Source organism: Branchiostoma floridae, chromosome 8 (assembly GCF_000003815.2).
Source record: "Branchiostoma floridae strain S238N-H82 chromosome 8, Bfl_VNyyK, whole genome shotgun sequence".
Taxonomy (NCBI): domain Eukaryota; kingdom Metazoa; phylum Chordata; class Leptocardii; order Amphioxiformes; family Branchiostomatidae; genus Branchiostoma; species Branchiostoma floridae.
In genome coordinates, this window is record NC_049986.1 from 12,515,556 (window position 1) to 12,537,319 (window position 21,764).

General features: G+C 40.4%; 1 protein-coding gene across 8 annotated transcripts; it reads right to left on the reverse strand.

Annotated features, from left to right (window-relative positions):
* Positions 1-4,499: 4,499 nt before the first annotated feature.
* LOC118420837 (mitoguardin 2-like) lies at positions 4,500-21,730 on the reverse strand. Of its 8 annotated transcripts, none has more exons than XM_035827874.1 (16): positions 21,591-21,730; positions 20,769-20,981; positions 20,129-20,302; positions 19,533-19,541; positions 18,903-19,012; positions 18,278-18,381; positions 17,661-17,787; positions 17,124-17,213; positions 15,700-15,836; positions 10,657-10,729; positions 10,331-10,417; positions 9,781-9,879; positions 9,218-9,352; positions 8,068-8,121; positions 6,314-6,430; positions 4,500-5,361 (listed from the first exon to the last, which is right to left on the reverse strand). In XM_035827874.1, the coding sequence occupies exons 2-16, from the start codon at positions 20,974-20,976 to the stop codon at positions 5,125-5,127; spliced, it is 1,761 nt and encodes a 586-aa protein (XP_035683767.1). In that variant the 5' UTR covers positions 20,977-20,981; positions 21,591-21,730; the 3' UTR covers positions 4,500-5,124. The 8 variants fall into 8 exon arrangements, with proteins under 8 accessions (XP_035683767.1, XP_035683761.1, XP_035683764.1 ...); XM_035827868.1 differs by having other exon boundaries at positions 20,760-20,981; XM_035827871.1 differs by having other exon boundaries at positions 20,760-20,981; positions 21,599-21,726.
* Between the last annotated feature and the right edge of the window lie 34 nt (positions 21,731-21,764).

Genomic DNA, 21,764 nt, shown 5'->3' on the forward strand with positions numbered 1-21,764 from the left:
GACATACGGCGGTACAGAATAGAAATCTCAGACTATGTAAATTAGAAAGACGGGTTCATGATGATTCCTTTTCGCACTTAGGGGAGGTAGTCATGCACTCTGGCGACCAGGTCATTCTGAGCCTCAGTACCTGGGGTGCTGACACGCCTCCTCTCCTCCAAATTTTGTTTCATGCTCGTTAATACTAGGTGATGGTTACGTCACCGGGATGAAATATCACGTTGGGATATATGGAGTAGTAGACCCTAACCAAAATCACGGGCACCTCTCCCTGCCACCCGTTAAATAGATTTGGAGGGGGAGGCGTGTCAGCGCCACAGGAGAGGCGGAGTTTGTGACAAACAACACATATACGGCGAATATATATAGGATGTAATACTCTGTTGAGAGAAGGGTAGGCACAGGCCCTGACACTGTGGAGAGGATGAAGAGTGACAGTTAAAATCTTAATTTTAAAGTTGAAATTTGAACAAGGTTGTTTGTCAAAACTGTTACAGGTACACGTTGTGTTGTCCTGATTATGCAACACCGCGACATTTGAGTAGAGAAAGGTTTGGGGAAATCGGGAAGGTTTGGGAGGATAAGACAGAGTAAGGCAAGGATAAGGTTTGGGAAATTATAAGGTTTGGGGATTGGAGAATGATATGAGGTTTGGGGAAAAGGAGAAGGAGGGGATAATATTCGGGGTGTAAGGAGAGGTGATTTGGGTGTCACCGAAAGAGAGGTCCTAGGGAAGAGGAAAGACGAACGACGTGCAGAAACGTCCCACTTACACCCAATATCATTCCCCATACCTAACATGTGAGATGTCTTCTGTACTGTAGCGGAGGACTACATGATTGAGATACAGTTATATTTTATTCATGTAGTCCCCGCGGAAGTAAAGAGAACGTAAGCAATCCAATTAAGAACAGGTGAAACCTGACAGGTGATAATTAGGGATGCCTCGTATGTATTTAAGCGAGAAGAACACGCATACACGAGGCAGATACGAACGTTCGGAACAAGGGCGATGGAAGAGGGAGGGATAGCAGCAAAGAAACCAGAAGGGGAAAGGGGGTTGGGGGATCGGAAGGGGTGTGGTAAACCGCCTACAGGTGAGCGATTTAAAAAGGCCCACCCGCCCGCCCTTATTTGCATAGTAGATCAAACTGGAAGTCCAAGACTCCGTCAGTGCAGAAACGTCCCACTTACACCCAATATCATTCCCCATACCTAACATGTGAGATGTCTTCTGTACTGTAGCGGAGGACTACATGATTGAGATACAGTTAGATCTGAGTACCTGTCTCAAAAGTCTGTCTCAAGTCGACTCAAAAACTTGTATGTAAATCGTGACACCACTGATAATCTACAACATAGTAGCTGAAATAAGATGGGTTGATTCTGAGCTAAATTGGAATTACTTGTCATGGCAAACTGCGCATGTCTTTAACATGGCGGTATCATAGAGTTAACGTTAGATTGGATTAGTTGGAAAGAATTGAATACCACAGTCACCTGTTGCATGACGTTGTATGCGGCTTAGCGTCTTAAAGGGTTGAACAGGTTAAGTGGTGCGTAGATCTACATAACAGGATCAATATCAGTGCGCAAAAGCTGTCTGGTGTATCAGCCTTGACTACCTCCTGGCCACGCTAAGACATACCTCTCGGGGTTTGATATACAGTAACCCGGATGTGGTGAAGGTAAACCCCAATGAGGATATCAAAGGATACTGTTCCAGAATTCTGAAACCGGGTTAACCCAAAGAGGATAAGGATACAATCCCAGAATTCCAAAATACACACTCCACAATACACACTGTCTGCTGTACAATTCACAAGAGTTTGTTGACAATGAAAGAAAACAAAAATTTACTGGTTACATTGTACCAGTTGCCGTATTTTCAAAGGCAACATGACAAGTCCGGATGTTTGTGAGTCACAGACAGCCACCCGGGAGTGTGTATTTTGGAATTCTGGGATTGTATCCTTATCCTCTTTGGGTTAACCCGGTTTGGAAAAACATGAACTGTGGTAGGAAGAAGTGAGACGTTAAGTTATTCAGTAGTATGAATTGAAGGATGTTTTTGGATTGCACTAACACTGTTAGTACGTTTTGAACATATAACCTTGGAGCACCATAAAGTTCTAATCTAACGTTCTATTTTTGGTCGATATGGGTTAAATGTTGATCTACTGGAATTTCAGAATAAACTGGATGGACCGACAGTGTTGTTGTTGGTGTTATTTGTAAACTTAAGTTTATCTATTTTCTATTCATTTATCTGTTTGCACCAGGCCCGTGGTCCATATAAACAACCACAGTACAAACAGTTTTAAGAATTGAAAACTACTGTACCTAAAATAACGAGATCTACATAGTGTCGCCACAGGGTACTATGGCGGAAACCATCAGAGTGCACGAGAAGGTGAATAATTTTACCATCTGAAGACAACCCGCGGCGCTGGAAGCAAAGGAATTTGCGTCAAATGTATCCGTCCAATTGTTGACAAACAAATAACTTGTACTTTGAAATCTGCCAGCAGAAAATAAAAATAAAACAAGTTAAAGGCACTATGGTATGCCACTCGTAGTTTTTAAATAGCACTCATGGTATTCTAACTTTGCGCACAATATACTGGAGAACAGTACGCTGAGAACAACACTCCTCACCTCTGCTGAGCTGTATCAGAACCTTCCTAGGTGCGAGTTTGCTCGGGAATTAAAACCTATGACGTGGGCTCGAATTTCCGGGTCAGCAGAAAGGTCGGCAGTGATTGTGTAGCCGATATAAATGTGTAGCCACAAGAAGTGTTTTTTCAAGCAGTAATATAAGTGTACTTCTCATCAACGCCAAGGTATTTGTGGGGGAGGGCGTGGAATGTCCCAAAGGGTTTTCGCTAAGGCTTTTAAGGTGAGAGACGGTGTGCGGACTACTGTTCACCTATCTTCACAACCGAGCTTCATTTGCCATGGCCTAGCAAGGTCCTCGAGCGCAAATTTAATACCAGTGTGTACCTGTTGACATAAAAGCAACGTGACAGCACTGATGAGCTGCAGCTGCTTTGAAATAGAATCCTCTGTGGTGTCAAATGGAGACATATGTACTGTACTGAATGTTTTGAACCAGTCTCCCAAAAACAGAATGTAACTCGAGTACTCATGTATTAACCTAGTCCTTTGAAATAGAAACTCTATGGCAGAAGTCGGACTCTGTCATCAATTTGATATCTTTCTGTAGGTAAAGTGTTGGCCTTAGTGCTGAAAGATGGGATGTGATAATTGATATGCAGAAAACAAGACCTTGGCTTTATATCCGGGGAAGACAAGCATGTGGAAAAAAGCCTAAAGCACCATTTTCACTAGAGTAAAGAAATAACGTGTAAAAATTCATATAAAAAATAATACAAAGGCCAACAGAAACTGTTTCACTATTGAACATATGGCAAAACAGTGAGTGAATATGATTAAGAAAAAAATGCACGTTTTGATTTTCATCCATGGTGAAATGTGGATCATTTATGCATTCTTTTACAAACCAAACCGAATCATACATCTGGTTAGGTTAAAATCTCTACCATAGTTAGACGTTTCCAACAGCATGTACTATTTTCCATCAGTGAACTGTATATGAGTCTCTGCAGACAAGTGAAGCATTTTTTTTTTCAATCAGTAAAAATAGTTTGTAAATGTCTGATCATTTCATGGTACAGTTTCTGCACCATCTGATACTAGGGTGAAAATGCTTGTCCTATGTTACAATTTGTATAGAGTAACGTTTTAATGACATATCGTAATATACAGAGCGGGGCTGGGTGGTTCACGATTACCAACGTCATGCGTCATCTTTTTAGGCTGGAGAAAACAACCTTCCACGGCAAACTCTGAATCCTTTCCTCGGAAAACACCTTTTCCCGGCACAAGAGAACCTACCCAACATTGCAAATCCCACCCCCCCCCCATAAAATAAAAGCCAGCCTCGCACAAAGTCCGCGAAGGTTTTTAACTATCATGGACACTAAAAAGGGAGATGAAGCCCACCCCTCTGCTTCAACCATCTTTTAACCTGAGCCTGGTACATATTCATACCTTGGACCAGAAAAGTTGTTTTAAGTGTACATGCATGAAGAGTACAATGTCTAACCCTGAGCAGCCAGGAATTGAACCCTCACCTCACCACACCTCGTGCAATCTTCATCAAGAGGGTCAGGGACCATGGTTGCCTCCAGCACAGGTCTTTGCCATTCCTCCCTGTTCTTAGCCTTTTGGGTGTAGACAGCTAGGGAATTGCCTGTCCAATCCCTTGTGTCGTGACCCCATCTCCTGCATGGCCTCCCTCTGCTTCTGGTGCCATTGATCTTTGATCACGGATTGAACCCATGACCTTTTAATCCTATTCCTACAAGCCTAACTGCTAGGCACCTGCCACCTGTTGATTTATCATCCACCTATGACCTAAATGCCCAGACTTAACTGGTACATATGTTGCAAGCAAAACTATAAATGCATGATTATCATCTTTGAATTCACTTTTTCTTTTATTTTCATACCACATTATCTACTGTATAATGTGTAGCTTGTTTATGTTGGTTCTTCATGATGAAATGCACTTCAACAGTTTAAACACTTCTGCAGCATGTATTTACACAAAGTCTCTTTCCAATGTTATCTACATGTGTACATCAAGTCAAAGAAAATAATATCAAACTTGTCACTATATTCAAAATATTACAGCAAACACTACCTTAACATACAAATGGCAAATTGAGACATAAAACAGTAATAAAAAATAAAAAACAGCTTCTCTTGATGATAAAATTGCATTGTTTATAATGTTAAACACGGCCCATCATGCTACTACTTGTATGGGTGTCCAACAATTTTTTTACCATTTCAGTGTAAGCCACTACAATAAGTCGTAAATTAAGTTTGAGGGGACTTGATTTTACATTGACAGGAAGGAGAAGTTTTGCTTTAAGTTCATGGTGGACAAACAGAATGCATTACTGACAGAAAATCTGTATTGTCCACGATGTGACAATCTTACGGTGAAGAGGTCACCCGCAAAAATCTGTGAACACAAAAATCCACCGTGAATATTTACTAGATCTACTAATATCCAATAACCTTATTGATATGCTACTCTACATATTCAAGAGATACATCCACATGAATATTCTCTTCCTCAACTGAGTTGATGACTCCATTTACATGTTCTGGGGTGTGCGGTGAAGAGGAGGCTATAGATAGTCTCTCCTGCAGAATGCTTCTTCGCTGTCTGGCCAGGAACATGATGTCATCCGCCATTTCTTGCACAGAGGAATACCGAGTCTTCTCAAAGTCAAAAACATCTGTGATGAAGCCTTGTACCTGGTCCTTTGCAAACAAAAAAACAATGGACTAAACAACAGAACTGGTGCCAAGCAATGACAGTCAAACTGACCAAGTGAATAGAAGTTAACTTCATACAACTAAATACTATAGCTGACATCCCTTTCACTTTGGAAACCTTGAAACAGATTTTAAGAGTAACTTCTTGAGACATGGGAAATAGAAGATGTGCAGCATGGTACTTCAGAGATTAAAGCTTTTCCAATATCTTGTGTGGGAGTCACTTGTGCAGTCAGTGAAGATTGCCACTTGTGGTGAAGTGAAATCAAGTAATGGCTTCACCAACCTAGCTAAGGATTCCCAAGGAGTTCTAAAAGCTTCCAAGGTCAGAAGTACACAACCATGTTACAGAACACGCATGGATTAAAACCTAGCAGGAGACTGTGATTGCCATTATTCATTGTACTATGATTGTTCTACCAATTTTCTAACATATCATAACTTAAGTACATGATATCTCTTAGTTACTTTGGTTTTGTATACCTTAATTTGCAGTTTGTGTAAATTTTTGTTAATCTTAATATTGTTAATTGCATGTGATGTTGCTAGCAAAATGTAGTTTTCTGCTTACATTGAAGAATGCTGACATTATTCAACATTTTCTGCTGGTGACATGAATAAATGATATATAAGGTTAGTTTCATGTAATTACGGCGGATAAGTGGCAAATGGGCACTCCTTTTCAAGAACTTGAAGAAGATACCGTGAATGCAGAAACTTTTGCAGTGGTTTAATGTTCGTGGTTTTCGCGGTGGCCGCTTCACCGCAAACTTAAATCCACCGCAAAACATTTTTCCATGGCAGTAAGAGACTACAGTGCCTGGTGCTACTGCGAACTTAAGTCCTTTTACCGCAAAATTAAATCCCTGCGAAATTAAATGCATTTACAGTACCTGAATGTCTAGCATTAACACAAAAGGCAAGTTTTCTATTTCACCTTGAAGAAATAGCACAATTGCTTCAGCTCTTCATCTGTACCCAGAAATCCCCAGGCCAGGACTGGACTCACGTGCTCAGAGATGCCGTAGAAGTGTGCGATAAAGCCGTCAGGATACTGGAAAGGTAAAGTAGTACATGTAGTCTATCTACAATGCCAAGGACGATAAATACATTGTTCTTAAAAAGAACGGATAAAGGTCACCCTATGGATAAAGGTGAACTAGTGTTACCTGTAAACACAACATTTTTTTCTTAGGCCTTACAAATCAATACACAGCAAAATCAGCAGGCCAGGAACTGAATGTATCAGTCAAAATAACTGTCCACAATCGTCTTGAAAGAGGCAGGGCTCGAAATTCATTTTTTGGATTGGGTGCACTGGTGCACCCAGCTTAAAAAATTGGGTGCACCAAAACTTTTTTGGGTGCACCACATAAGATAAAGTAGAATGTCAGAAAAAAACTACATTCTGAAATTAAAAAACTTAATTACAAGCTATTAAATTCTTAATAAAGAAGTTCCATGACAGACATTTTTGTCATCTTTTAAACAATTGGATGTCAAGACTATGATGTATACTAGACTAGTAGTATACTTTGATATCTTAACATACGTAAACCTAAGAAAATCTTTGGGTGCAGTATTTCGAGCCCTGAAAGAGGTAAAAGTATATATATGTAAAGAGGCAAAGGTTGTTCAATTATCCAACATACAATCATGGAGAGTATCGGCTTTGAGGATGTGAATTGAAACTGGTAAGTACAAGATCAAAGTCAAGGATGTGAAATGCGTCATGTGCAGTTTGATCTTCCCAAGCACCCATGGCAATTTCCAACCGCTTTGAAGACTTGTCAATCAAAGGCTCAGCATACTACGCTATGAATGTGGCAGGAAAAATCAATTTATGGATCAAACAGAATGGATCACACACTGAGATATACTTATACTTAATCATATTATATACAGGGTTGGTGAAAGTGATGCTCTACTGTTATGAACTAACCTCATTCTGCATACAGGAGGTGCAGTGAGGGCAACAGAGAGGACGTAACGTTACATGAAACACTGAATAGATCTAACGCTGGGTCACCTTTATCCACCAGTAACCTATATTCGGTTTATTTCAAAGCAGGATATTTTGGGATATCACTTTGACGGATGGTAGTTTTAAACTGCAATATTTTGAAAATAGTGCAACTTGAAACCACCGTCCATGGACTTGATATTCCTAAATATCCTGACTTTTGCAGACAACGGATATAGGTTACCAAGCAAATAAGGGTGAACTAGCGTTTACATGGATTACAAAAATTTCACATGCAGACACACAAGCAATTATTACAGACATGATAAAGAAAACATTCAAGACATTCACTGCGAATGTACTTTTTTAACAACTAAAATAAAACGTTAGACTAATCTGTATGGCCAATTACAAGGGAAGCTGAAATTGTGCAGCAGACAACAGTTTTACTTTTTGATCAACTTGAAGGAGATTAAAGAGTGAAACTCTTTGATAACACATGGGAGACAGGTAACATGCAAATCACACACTTATTCATTCCAATTATCCAGGCATATACATTATCCAATTACCTATCATGCCGAACACTAACCATATCTCAAAATAGGAGGTTGGTAGTAGGTCAAAATAAAGTAAAATTCCCTGTCATTACCAGCCGTGCTTTCTACAATTGGACTAATCTATATCCTTTTCAAATTGATTGTGGACTGGGGGGGGGGGGGACTTACCAGCAGCATTCTCCTTTTTGCCTTGAGTACGGACCACACTGCAGTGGCCAGTGCCTGGAAAAGATCCAAGGACAAGTTTTCATCTGATTCAAAACACTTATTCCTGCTGAAATTCTAGCCTGGTAACCCCTCTCAACAAGCCTACTTAGGCCACAGCAAGGAAACGTTTGGATGACATCCATGCCCTTATCAATTTTTGCCTGAATGTAGAAAATTTTTTTTTCTTCTTTGGAGAACATGACGAGAAAGTAACAAAATTGTCAAATATGTTGTGTTGTAGCCTAATGATTGTACATTTGTACTTATAGAAGTGACACTAGCAAGGTAGCCATAACTGTAGTTGTAAAAGTGAAACTACAAAATACAATAGTTGCAAGAGTGGCATTGCTATTGAAGTCATGAATGTAGTTCCCAACTTGGTAAAGAATACCAGTCTACCACACTTGTGTCACTTTTACTACACTATAGTTCAATTCTTGAATAAATGAATGAAGGATTTTTTGTCCGTGCTACCATTTTTAGCACTTCAATTTTTGTTATGTTTATGGTGTCTATTTTGAAAATGTAGCCATGTTTTTTTTTTACCCATCTTGTCTTCTTTGCCCTATCTCATTATTCTTGCAGTCTGCATAGTACACACTTTTGTCATCCATAGAGATGACTTGCTGTGGCCTTAGGGTACCCGGGTGTTTCACTGGCTCAAGTCTGCAGTGTCCTTGTTCTGACAGCTTATCTTTCCAGCTGACCTTTCTAATCACTGTTGACCAGTGAGCAAAGTAATGGAAACCAACCCCATAAATATGCTCTGGCTTGCATTAATGGCCTTGACAGGCAGGCAACACTCCCTGCACTGTAGAGATAGTAGCGAGCTCACGGTGGTATGATTGCCACACTTTGAAAATCAATATTCAACTGAATATTCCACAGTTGAAAGAGATAGAAACATACATGTATGGCATATTCATAAGTCTAGTAGGATGCCTAGCACTTATCTCTTATGGTTGATTGAAAATTATTGGGTTGTCAATCAAGGAAATATGTGACATTTTCAGGCGTATCCAGATGAAGTATTGTAAAAAAGAAAAGCACATACAAACTAGAATCTTAAATTGAAATATTTGTGGGTAAAATTAACATAACTGTTATTTACCGTCTCCTTGAATCCGTTTGACAGCCATCTATTCTGCACCACAGCTGTGACAGAGGATGGTGGATTGGCCAGGTCGTCAAATGCGTCCAATAGGATAAAGTCTAGCACCACATCATAGAAAGATAAACACATCACCTGAAACATGTACCGTACATGTAAGTATATTAAAAACAGTTATTACAAATGGTGTCAAAAATTGGAACTGATTTTCAACATATTACAGTATATGTGTCATTTTCCTTCACATTTTCAACTTTGGTAAAAAAAAAAGAAAGACAGCCACAAAAAGTCCCAAGTTTTCAGTTTTCTACCAAATTCTGCCTAGCAACAGAATGTAACAACTTTCAAAAGATTCTCACGACACAACAAAGTTGTCCTCATACAATGTGAATAATAAGCATAATAAGAGCTCAGCAAGTAAACTTTATGGCAGAAATCCTGTGAAAGGACTAAAATAAAACCAAGTTGGGTACGTCAAAACATCTAGATCTTCAAAAAACACACCATAAACATGGTAACAAGAATTGGCACAAGATGTGTTAAATAGAGCCCTTCAGACGTACCCCCCGGGCCCTCAGCTCCTCAGCCATGCTCTCCCAGTTGCTGGAGTCTTCACAATATCTCAACATGTCTTCAAAGGCTTGCTGGAAGTCCTTAGGATCCTATGAATGTGAAAACAGACATAAAAGGTTCATGCATTTAATGTAAGACAATCATACTGGGATTGGCAAAAACATGAAGAAGAGATTTGGATAAAACAGACTGGCACCTCACATCAAGTGGGCTGAAAAAACTTTCTCCTTGCTGCTTGCTGTCTAACATTTTGAACAACACAAATTAATTAAGTACCAGAAAGCTAATTCAAGGTTTGAGTTAAAGCCAATATGTGTAATGAATCTGAACTCACTCAACTTTTGTATTCTATATCTATACAACTTTTTCATACTGTTGCATTGCTAAGATGTAGGTATGTGAATGTTAATGTTTACATTTTGTATGAAGTGATGATTTAGAGTTGTATCATTCTGTAGTTGTATACAGCCGGTATAACTGCCCTTTGGCATAACACACCAGTTTTTTGAGCTGGAGATGATAAAGTGAAGAAACATGTACCTTCTCTGCTCTCCACATGAGTTCTGATATCATCTCCTTCCCTGTCTCAATCATCCACTGTCTCACCGTCTCATCCTCAAATAACAACTGAAAACCAATGAGGTAGAGTGTGAACAACCCTAAAACTTATTAATGAGGCAAACTTACACTTAAAGCAAGATTGTCAAATTGTCAAAGTGGTAGGCAAGTTAAATTGACAACAGTAGCTTTGGTTGGGTCTTAGGAAAGAGGCTCTATCAATTGACAAGTGAAGCATACCTATATCCATTTAACAGCATGTGTGCAGTGACTAAGGATGTAAAGTGACAAGTTAGTTCTTGCCTCACCTGGAATGCTTGTCTAACACAGTGGAGCTTTGCAATGAATTCTCTGTTAGAGAGACAGTCCAACATTTCGGTTCTGGAAAAGGAAAGCAGAAAAGAAGCATTTTTTTGTACACTCCTGGTGATAATATAACATTCTGAAATTGATCATGGATCTAAACACAGTAAGGCCATAACGGGGGCCGCCCTAAGATGCCCCCTGCCCTAAGATGCTGGGATTTTTTGCTGATCTTATTATGCATAAGTACGCCGTGTTTGTTGCCACTGACTTTGATGATTAGAAAGGTAAATAAACCAAGTCCAAACAAACAGCTTTTTTTTTCTCTTAAATTTTTTTTTACACATGTTCACTTCCCCTTTTTTTAAAGACAGAATTTTCACAATAATGTTGGTACTGCCAAATCACTGTGGTCACCTGGTACAGTCAAACCTGCCCATCCAACCAACTCTATCCACCAACTCCAGTCAACAACCACTCTGAGACGGTCCCGTCCTATTTTGCATAGTAATGCACCAGTACTAGGTATTGGTGGCTCGTGGCCATAAATAAACAACCAATAAAAAACAGCCACACAACTGTCATACACATAAGAAACAAAGCTTCACAAAACACTACAAATATTGGTCTTCAAATGTTTGTTTAGTAGAAGACCGGCCATAGAAAAAAAAAACATAAGTATCACCGCCGTTGTTTTCCCCAGGGAGCGTGGCCCCGCAGGTGGCAGACGAGCGAACGCCCAAAAGACTTGTTACTTTAAAAATGGTTCGTACCGTCTATAAAAATGAAGCTTCATAGAGTGATGTCGAATATGTTTCCCAATATGTACACAGAGTTTTTTGTGATTTTGGCGTTGTCGTTTTTCGTAATGATTTTGTTAGTCGGGCCGCCGCATTCAGTGCATTTTGCCCATTTCCCATGAAAACACAACCTGGATTGTGAAAGATTTAGCCCTCCTCGCGGGAGACAAGAAGCACACACAATCACAATTCTACTGTCAAAAGAAAGCTAATATATCATAAAATTAGAATTTTTATTTATGTTTGTCTAAATTGGTCACCAGCTTCCGAAGAGAGCAAATTTCCAAAAGCGGGGCAAGTTAGGGCGCACTATTTAACGCGGCTCAAAATCGGAATTTATATTCACGATAACGTCCTCGGTGTTTGCCAGTTGTAACGCGGAGGGTGAAGAGTTCATGAACAGTATGGATGCCTTTGTAAAGAAGGAAGCGTGGCTCTCTGGCGATAGAGAATGATCACAGACACACAAGATCTGCCGTGGCTGAGAAACGATCTTTATTCTTCACTGTCACATCCTCTCTCTCTGTGTCCCAACTCTCTGAACTGAACCCTCATCCCTGGTGTCCCTTCTTTTTATCTCTTAGCTGGGTGCTGACGTAAACAAAACAAATTCTTCCCACATGTACTCAACGGGTCATTAATTAACTGTGATCGCCCCTTTGTTCTTCCTTATCTCATCTACTGGTCAGCTAAAATACAAGATGTTTATCTGTTTCTGTTAATTTCTGAGAAACCTTCCCAAGAATCATTTTAAACGGATGTTGTCAATATGGGCTCTATTACATCCCCCTGCTTTGAAACAAATGCGTCCCCGCATTTTACAACATTAACAGCGACTCTGACAGAACAAAAAGAGTAACAAGTCAGTTGCATCAGTGACATATTGATTGATATATGACAAACAGATCTGAGTGGAGAAACACTAGCTTCCCAGTATCAGGTCTAAATCACAATGTGAAAGACATACAGTATAGTATGAAATCTGTATCGAAAATCTCGTCAATGGATCAAGAGTTCAGTCATCAAGTCCATGCTTCAATGTTCATGTTCAGGTCGCAATCTGCGTGATCCTGGGGTCACCATCACTCAGGTCGTCGTTGTTGCTCTAGGGTCTGCTCCGCTCAGGTGCACCAGTTGTCTCTCTGTCCTCCCCTTGCTTCCTCGTCCTCACGGCGGCTGTGTCCTGTCCTTGCCCAATTGGCTGCCAGTGTGGCTTGTCGGGATCAGGTCACAGGCCCGTTGAATCCTTGGTCCTTCGCTGGTGGGGTGCCCTTTGTGGCGTCTCCTCCACCGTGTCTGGACCATTTACACCCTCCATAAGTGACTCTCGCTTCGCCACTGTCTGGGTTTATCTCCTGCGAGGTAGAGCATTGTACAACCTGGCCACACCGTCTTGCAACCTTCGCTAGACCCTGCACTAATTTCAGATGTTCATCTCTAGTCTATCACTAGCATAAGCTGAGCTCCTGGGGTGTAGGATTTAACTGACTTTGCTATCAGCTGAGCCTTCATGACGCCCAAACATCCCCGCTAACCGGCAACATTTGCCCGAATGTCTGGCTTTCCACGGACATCAATCCGGCAGTCAGCTCCATCCCCACTGGCTTACGGACCCAAGGACTCTCACAAACATTCTTCACTACAATGATAACTGTCGTCTGTCTTTCCATGGCTAAACTACTTGACTGAGAAACAACAAACTGCTTTTACCCTGCCCATTCCTACAAAAATCTATCATGTGTTTGACATAAGGCCATAGTTCAAGCTAGGTCTCACTAGGCACGCTCAATACCGACCCCACCCCGGGAGTCTGCAGAGTTCCCCTACCCCCTGCTCAACCGTGGCTGTCGATAGAGCTCCTGTCGACCTATCCTAACTGGAGTCCCTCTCAAAAACTTGCAAGTATCATTGTCTACAACTAGTACAAGGCTAACATACACGTGCACAGCAGAACAGAATCTGACCTACTTTTCCGTCCACCACTCAAACAAATAACAAGGAAAACTACCCTCTAATTGATATGTTTCTGATTTGCTTTGTTTCTCAGACTAATTCCGAACCACGGAGAGAATTTCCTAAAGCCAAATTCAAAATCACACGAGTTCACTTGGGACATTCAGATCATTCCAGGAAAAGTCTATTAAACTCCACTGTACTCAGCTAACTAACATTGTGGGATCGACACTTCACGGCTTTTTTCTTACATCATGTTACCACACCAACTAAACAACCTGTATTTTGAGAACCTATTTTTTGCTGTCTAACGAGAACTACGGTCCACCTTGTGTTGCCCCTACATAACCTACAAAGTTTACACTACAATCTACAGATTTACGCTACACAGAATCAGACTAGGTGGCCAGGTCACAATGCTCAAAACCAAGCAAAGGCAAGCTCTCACCGGACTGGTTGTGGTCTGTAGTCATCTTCCGTGGCCTTGGAGTCGTCCGGTTGTTCATGCTGGGCCGCGCCGGGCTCACGGTGCTCTGGAGTGGTCGTCTCTTGTGGTCTTGTAGCCGGCGTCCGAGGGTTGGTCATAGTCCCTCCCATCCCGTGCAGGGAGATATTACCGGATCCATGCAGACAACGCCATGTAAAGAAGGAAGCGTGGCTCTCTGGCGATAGAGAATGATCACAGACACACAAGATCTGCCGTGGCTGAGAAACGATCTTTATTCTTCACTGTCACATCCTCTCTCTCTGTGTCCCAACTCTCTGAACTGAACCCTCATCCCTGGTGTCCCTTCTTTTTATCTCTTAGCTGGGTGCTGACGTAAACAAAACAAATTCTTCCCACATGTACTCAACGGGTCATTAATTAACTGTGATCGCCCCTTTGTTCTTCCTTATCTCATCTACTGGTCAGCTAAAATACAAGATGTTTATCTGTTTCTGTTAATTTCTGAGAAACCTTCCCAAGAATCATTTTAAACGGATGTTGTCAATATGGGCTCTATTACACCTTCCTTATTCAAGTATGGTCTCTAGATGAATGTGTTAAAAATTCATCGATCAAAACTTGACCACTCTTTGGCAACTAGTGATGGAGCGCCGTGAGTTCGAGCGCGTAAAAAGGGGGGGCATCTTAGGGCGGACCCCGTTATATCAAATAGATAATATATATAATTTAGTTTACAAAAATAGCAGAGTTAACAACAGAGCTAATGGCCAATCAGCACTCCCGGAACTGGTTTTACTGGCCAATCAGCACTCCAGGCACTGGTATAATGGCCAATTAGCAGGGAGGTCACAGCAGGTAAAGCAACAGCAACTGATTCTAAAGCTGAGCCTGTAACACTCATTGTAAATTTCACACACATAGGACCAAGGATTTATTGACTACATGTAGGTGTGTAGAAGCTTTACAAACATTGAGTACAGTGTGTGTGAATGGTCTTCCCACTGCAGGTGGTAAATCAAACAAATTAGAAGAAAGTGGATATGCTGATTTTATGTCTGAACTTTTTATGTCTACACTTAAAACTCAGCAATAACAACTAAAAGTTTTGCCATATCAAGATTCCAACACAGAAAAGGGTTTTGTCATGATGTTCCTGCCGGTAAGAATTTCTTGGCACTATTGACAAGATGCTAGTCCATTATTTGACTACACTGCTGTGGGATTCCCTGACACGGGTGGCCAGCAATCGGCTAGTCTTCACACCTTACCACAGTCTCCAAGCAACTCTGTCCAGCAGATTAACGTTGGTCAGGCCGCACACCTTACTGTCCTTCCTAGCAAGTTGCAACCAAAATTTCCTTGGTCTACCATGACCTCTACCATGATCTGCCATGAACTACAATTTGGCAATGGCATTGAAGCAGCCACTGCCTTACACAACATGTCCATACCACTGGCGGAGTTGGTGTGACCGTAGCACTGTGGCAATGACGACAACCACAAGTCTAGCATACATAGCAGCTGAAGACATTGAGTGTTGGGGTTTGATGCCATGGATCCAACTAATCATGGCTCTGTTATTGTGGCACAATCGCTCACTAGAGACCCAGTGGAGCCTGGCTTTAACAGGTACCTTAATAAGCCTTTTTGAAGGGTAGATGTCTGGAAGTTAGTATAGGCAGGAACTTTTAAAATCTTCCCCAAGGCTCCTGTTAATAGAAATATTTGGACAACACAAATTAGACGTTCCTGTCAGTAACATTTTCTTGTACTGTTGACATATTGATATTTCTTTCAAAAGCTCTGCTGACAGACATATAAAAAAAGAAGTACACACAAAAAAGTACCTTGGTGTCCGACAGGGAATCTCTTCATTGTGTAACAGTCCCCGTGCTGCCTCATACAGCTCTAAGGTGACAGGAACAATAGGGGTCTTCTCTCCTGATGCCAGCTCATCCTCATAGTCATCCTGTAACTCTTGCAACTACCAGAAAAAGACAACACAACTTGTAAAAAAACTTTCCTAGCCAAGCACTTCCTAATGCTACTCTGGTTATAATTTAAATGAACTACTAAAGTAAATTTTAACAATCATGGTTTAATCAGATTTATTTCAAATGCATTTTATTTTCTTTTTAACTTGGCAATAAAATTTAAGGAATACAATTCCAAGATGCTAAAATTTCCCAAACTTGGTCAAAAGTATTCTGTAATATCTATACAGAATAGCCATCCAGGTCTTTGGTGACATACATTTGACCTGAATGTGTACATGTATATTGTATTTGAACAATAATATATATTTTTTGTGGTTGTATGAAATTCTATTCTATGTGTAATAAATTTCAGTACAAAAAGAGCTTGAAACAATCTCTGAGGCTCTTGCGTACGTAGATGCCGGGAACCAGTAAAGACAGGATTGACGTAGTTGGACCAAAGGTTACTCCTTTCATTCTCTTAGAACCAGGGTAATTTGAGTCCACTGACGTGACATATTCAACCCTTCCTCTTATCATAAGTGCAAGCCCATTAATTCCACGCACCAATGTTATGGACAAGAATATCAATGTCTTACTTGCCAGACATGTTAAAGTTAAGAAAGTGCACTCTGCTCTCACTCTAAGCTACAAAGAACAATTCTAGTGACCCTCGAAGGATAAGGTCGGTCTCGTCACACACAGATATTATTGTGACTAACTTGGTTGCTATGCATTTGAAGTCTTATCGCATGTATAGCTAAGGCCATGTTGATTTGTTTATATGGATGACATTCGCGCGTGCATCAATTTACAGCTGTTTCCCCCAAAAAACATACTGTTAATCATACAAAGCAGCTGGTGATAAAATGCCATAGATTGGGAAAATGAATACTAATGTCATCGAATGCTAAAGTCAAGGTCAAAGAAGAAGATGTGAAAGAACAAAAATGAAGAATCTATTATTGTTCAGTCATTTGCTCAACCTTCCTGACCACTCAGACTTCATAATGACGCCAACTTTTTGACCAAACTTTTTTCTTTATTCGCACGCTCTCTTGGGGTTCCCAGAGGATGTCATCCATATACTAGTAATGAAATCAACATGACAGGTTTTTCTAGGGTGGGTCAGGAAACACAACATTTTTTTTCTAGGCAAAGTGTATTATTTTGTAGATCACTGTGACCAAAATACATGTAATACAAAAACAAATCCCTAGATACCAACCCTAATTTTTCAGGACTCTAATTGGAAACACATTCAATATTGATTTTCCTAGGCCTAAATACTGTACCTGTTCAGCTTGGAATGTACTAGTACCATCTGTAGAAGGGGGGCTAACACACTCAGGGGACAGCCAGTCTAACATGTCTACAAGAGACTCCTAATGAGAAAAAAAGTGGGGAGGGGTGGGGTGGTTTTAGAAAAGCGAGCAGAATAACTTAGTAAACGTAAATGTGTGAAGAAATAAAAGTATCCCTTCAATTCTAAGTGACAGCTTAGATATGCCAATGTGGTTACCTTAACCCCATCTATGCTGTATTCTACAGTAATCAATACAGATTGTATGTATTGATGCACATGACTAGTCATAGAGAGGGTTAAGTACATCTGAGGAAGTGAAGATCAATTGTTTGCATTGATTGAAAAGAGTTCCTTATTAAAACAAGAAAAGAAGCAATATAAGAGAAGCAACATTAAAGATTGAAATGGATTTGAAATCTGAAACAGAATGCAATCAAGAAATGACGGGAAATCTGGGGAAAGAGTACAAACTACAATGAAAATAGGATTTTAAAAGGGTTCTGTGTTTTTCTTGTGCTATTCCTACCTCTTCAGCGGATACAAATGAGCCAGTGGAGGAGGTCTCATCTCTGCGCCAGTCTGCCTGTAAGTACAGCTGGTCCAGCTCGGAGATGGCGTCCAAACCAGTCATGGTCGTGTCTCGGGACAGGTTACTACAGACAGGAGATACAACTGTCAAATTTCAGCATTTTCTTTTACTTATTCTTTAATATGGTAAGTTGCCACAGTCCAAAAAAGTTTGGTGTATTGGTCTTCACTGTGTAGAAAGAACATAGTGATAGATTAACATATAGGACAGGCTACTGTAGGCATGGACAGAAGACAGAACTGTTAATCATCGGAATTTCGTAAACTTTCTTTGGAACAAGTTGACAGAGTAAAGAATACCGATTGCTGCATTGGGCTTCTATAGCAGGTATGTATGTAACATACATGTAAAGCTCATTATTTCGTGGACAGAGAAAGATAGATAATAGAAGGAATTAAATATAAATAAGAAATTTTGGAATAGAACATATTCCTGACCTACTATCACCCTTTAAAATCCATTTCCATTCATTTCTACATTTGTCTGAATCTTTTGAAATGCTTTGATTATTTTTTAAGTAGACATGTACATTTGTATTTGTATCAACTACTCACGCTATGGAATGGTCCAGGAGAATGTTTCTCCCATCCTCCTGTAGTCTGTACGCTCTCTGGAGTAATCTTTCTACTCGCTCGACCAACTCAGTATCATCAGCACCCTGGAAATTAAAACAGTACATCAAACTACATCTATCTTAACGCAACTGTGGTTGCTATGCAAAGTTGCCATGCCAGAGTGACCAGTATGAGTCAGATGACCACAGCCTGTCACAAGAAAGTTGAGCAAGACATAATCAACAAAAGGTCGAAATGGAAAGTATAGAGACGTATTCTTTTGATCATTACACAATTTTTAAGTATCAGCCAATATTCACATATTACCAAGCCCCTTTAAAGGCTCAATTTTAGGTGAAAACAAAAATATGCAACCCTCTGTCAATTTTAAAATCAGACAACGTTCTGGTAAAACAAATACAACCAAAGCTCATCAACTATAAGACCTAAGAGTAAGAGTTTTTGTGTGATGAATATTCTAAAGGAAATAATACCCTCTGGGAAGTCACTAATGGATTTTCTTAAAGTTTATACCACTGCCCCAGCTGCCTCATTTTGATTTTCTAGACACTCTTGGGCAAGTGCCATTGATACATTTTCTTAATAAAGTCTCGACGTCTCATACCTCAGCCCCAGCTGCCCCCTCCCCCCTCTCCAGCTCCATGACTCTTTCCTCTACTCTCATGGTCGCTATCTCCTCCCAGCAGCTGATGGCATGTTCCAGGTGCTGCATACCTGAAGGTCAGATGCATACACAGGTAATAGTAAGGACATCACAAATGCACTAAATGTGAATTCAACAAACGTTAACAAGGCATAGAAATTGAACGGCTTGAATATCAAACAGTTAAATCATCCCATGCAACAATATGCAGGCAAGGGACAAAGACTGCAATATGAAACTTTTAGACATGAATTTTTATCAGCAGGAAGTTCCAAACCTTTTCATTAATTTGTGTTCTTAATTCATAAAGCATACCTTCGGCAGTGACTAAAAGCACAACAAAAGCTGGCCCCCAAACTGTACCTTTAGGAGTGACTAAAAGCACATCAAGGCTGGACCCTGAAGGTACGACTAAAAGCACAACAAGGCAGGACCCTTAGGCTATTGAAACATACATTGACAAAAAAAACTACCAACAAAGTTCACACATACTAGTAACACACTGAGAACACTTAAGATACTAGCCCATGCATGTTTTAGACATAAACATTTACAAAAAGCACAAGATGTTGATAAACATTGGTGGCACACCTTTCAACCCTGGATGATTTTACACATGGAAGAGACAGAGAGACAGAGGATGAAACATGACAGTCAGTGTATTGAAGTAATTAGTACAGGAAAAAGTTCTACCAAACAAAAGGGCTACATACATGAAATGATGGGAAAATGATGACAAAGTGGTGGCATATCAAATTTCTTTCTCACTATACTTCAGCTGACATGTAAACTGGGTCTTGTACATTTGTAGTCCTCTAGCATATTTTCAAAAGCTACATGTGCACGAAAGGATACAGTTGACAGAAAGGGTTTATACATTATTTATACATAGATTATGTAGAAACAGTGTTTGAGATTGTGTGTCTTCATGCATGAAACATGTTGACTGTGTTGGTTAACATAGTATACACAAACTTTTATACTGAGTACACATATGGTACACAGGTTGTGCTTTGTCTGTACGTGTTAGTACAACTTGAGCACAATAAAACATACAGACAGGCTGAATAGAAGTTCGAAACTGGAACTATGCAGCTCTAAATGTCTTACTGAGGGATGACTGTGGTGCGATAGATGTTGGTTAGCTGAGGAATGAGTCCTCTCTACTATATAGAACAAAAACTCACCTGTCTGAAAGATCTGTGCAGGTGCCATGTCGATGTGTTCCATCTGCATGGTCCTCTCCGAGCAGGCGCTGCGGACGGAAGTGAGCGATCCGTGCAGGCTGGACCGCGTGAGAGAGTGGCGTCTACTCGTGTTACTTGATGCAGATGCTGTGCTGATGGTCCGTACATGGCTTCCTACCATTGGGGATGGACATAAGAAGTGTAAATTGAGAAATAAAGGTAGAAACTTTGGATTCTAAGATTCTCCTACCATGAAAACATAATAGAGATTTACGTATGACATTTTCAACAACTGTTACAACTAAGTCACAGACGAAATATGCTATATCTGAAAGGCCTTGACCATTTACTACATTATCCAGTTGCTTGAGTAACTAAAACTTGAAAATTGTGTACCAACTAGCTTTGCCCAGGATCACTGCATAACATCAAAAGAAGCAAAGTGTTGCTTGTCAATGAGAAGCAAAGTGCAGATAATATGACATCTACAAGAGAAAAATTACAACAATGTTTTGAGTCTATTCCTGAATTGTCCACTCAATGTGAAATAGGAGATTCTAGTATGTATCAATGCTTCAAATGGGTGCAGACTATAATATACAAACGGTGGCTATACCAATATGTTGCAAACCTTTCCCACCTCCATCCACATTAGCAGGACTCCTGGCCCGTGGGGTACTCGTGCTGACATGCAGACTCAACGCCTCCACAAAGTCTTTCTCCGCAGCCCTGGGGCTGCGTGCGGGGTTTGGTCTCGTTCTACGACGGAAGTATCTCGCTGCAATGCTGAGCAAAGTCACGCTGACCGCTACCGCAAAGCCAACTTTGGAGTAGATACTTATCGGCATTCTACCTTTGATGGATCTACAAAATGAAATCAATAAGCAAGACATAAAGGAAAAGAATGCAATCTTGCATCATTAATACAAAGATTTACAATGTAGAATATTTTTCATACATCACAACAACTAAGACCATTATGAGTGTGTCAAAACGTTCACCGAGTGTATCTTGAGTTTTAACCATAGGCGAGTACCTATAATGGACACATCTAGGCCAAAACAGCAACAGGTTGGTAGTGACGCAAGCCAGGCCACAAAATTATGTTAGCCATGTCATGTGATACTTGATCCATCTTTCCAGCTGATCAATCTTCATATCAAGGCTACAATCGTGATCGGAAGCTAAAATCTACAACTAACGCAGTCTAATACACACAGAGACCTCAAATCACAACAATCAGACATTCCACATGTAACAGATGTGTTGCTTGACCCACGTGTCTTTCGTTATGATGCAAGAAACCGGAAGATGTCTTGCCACCCTCCCTCCCCCTCTGAGTTTTTTTCGACCCTTATCTTTCATACATGCAGGTATCAAATAACTTCTAAGCTGGATAACATCATAGCTTTGCATTTAAGATACAGCATCATTTAAAAACCAATAAAAATGTCCCGATTACCTGCTAACCTTGAAACAACGCACGACCTTACATGCCTGTGTCCCGCTTGGTCGCCGCCATAAAGGTTTTAATGCTCAGCGTTTTCCGATTGGTCAAGTCCTTTCTAGGTCACTGTTTTGACCAATCAGAAAAGCGTCTCGCCAAAAGTCAACACCATTCTTATCATAGGGACAA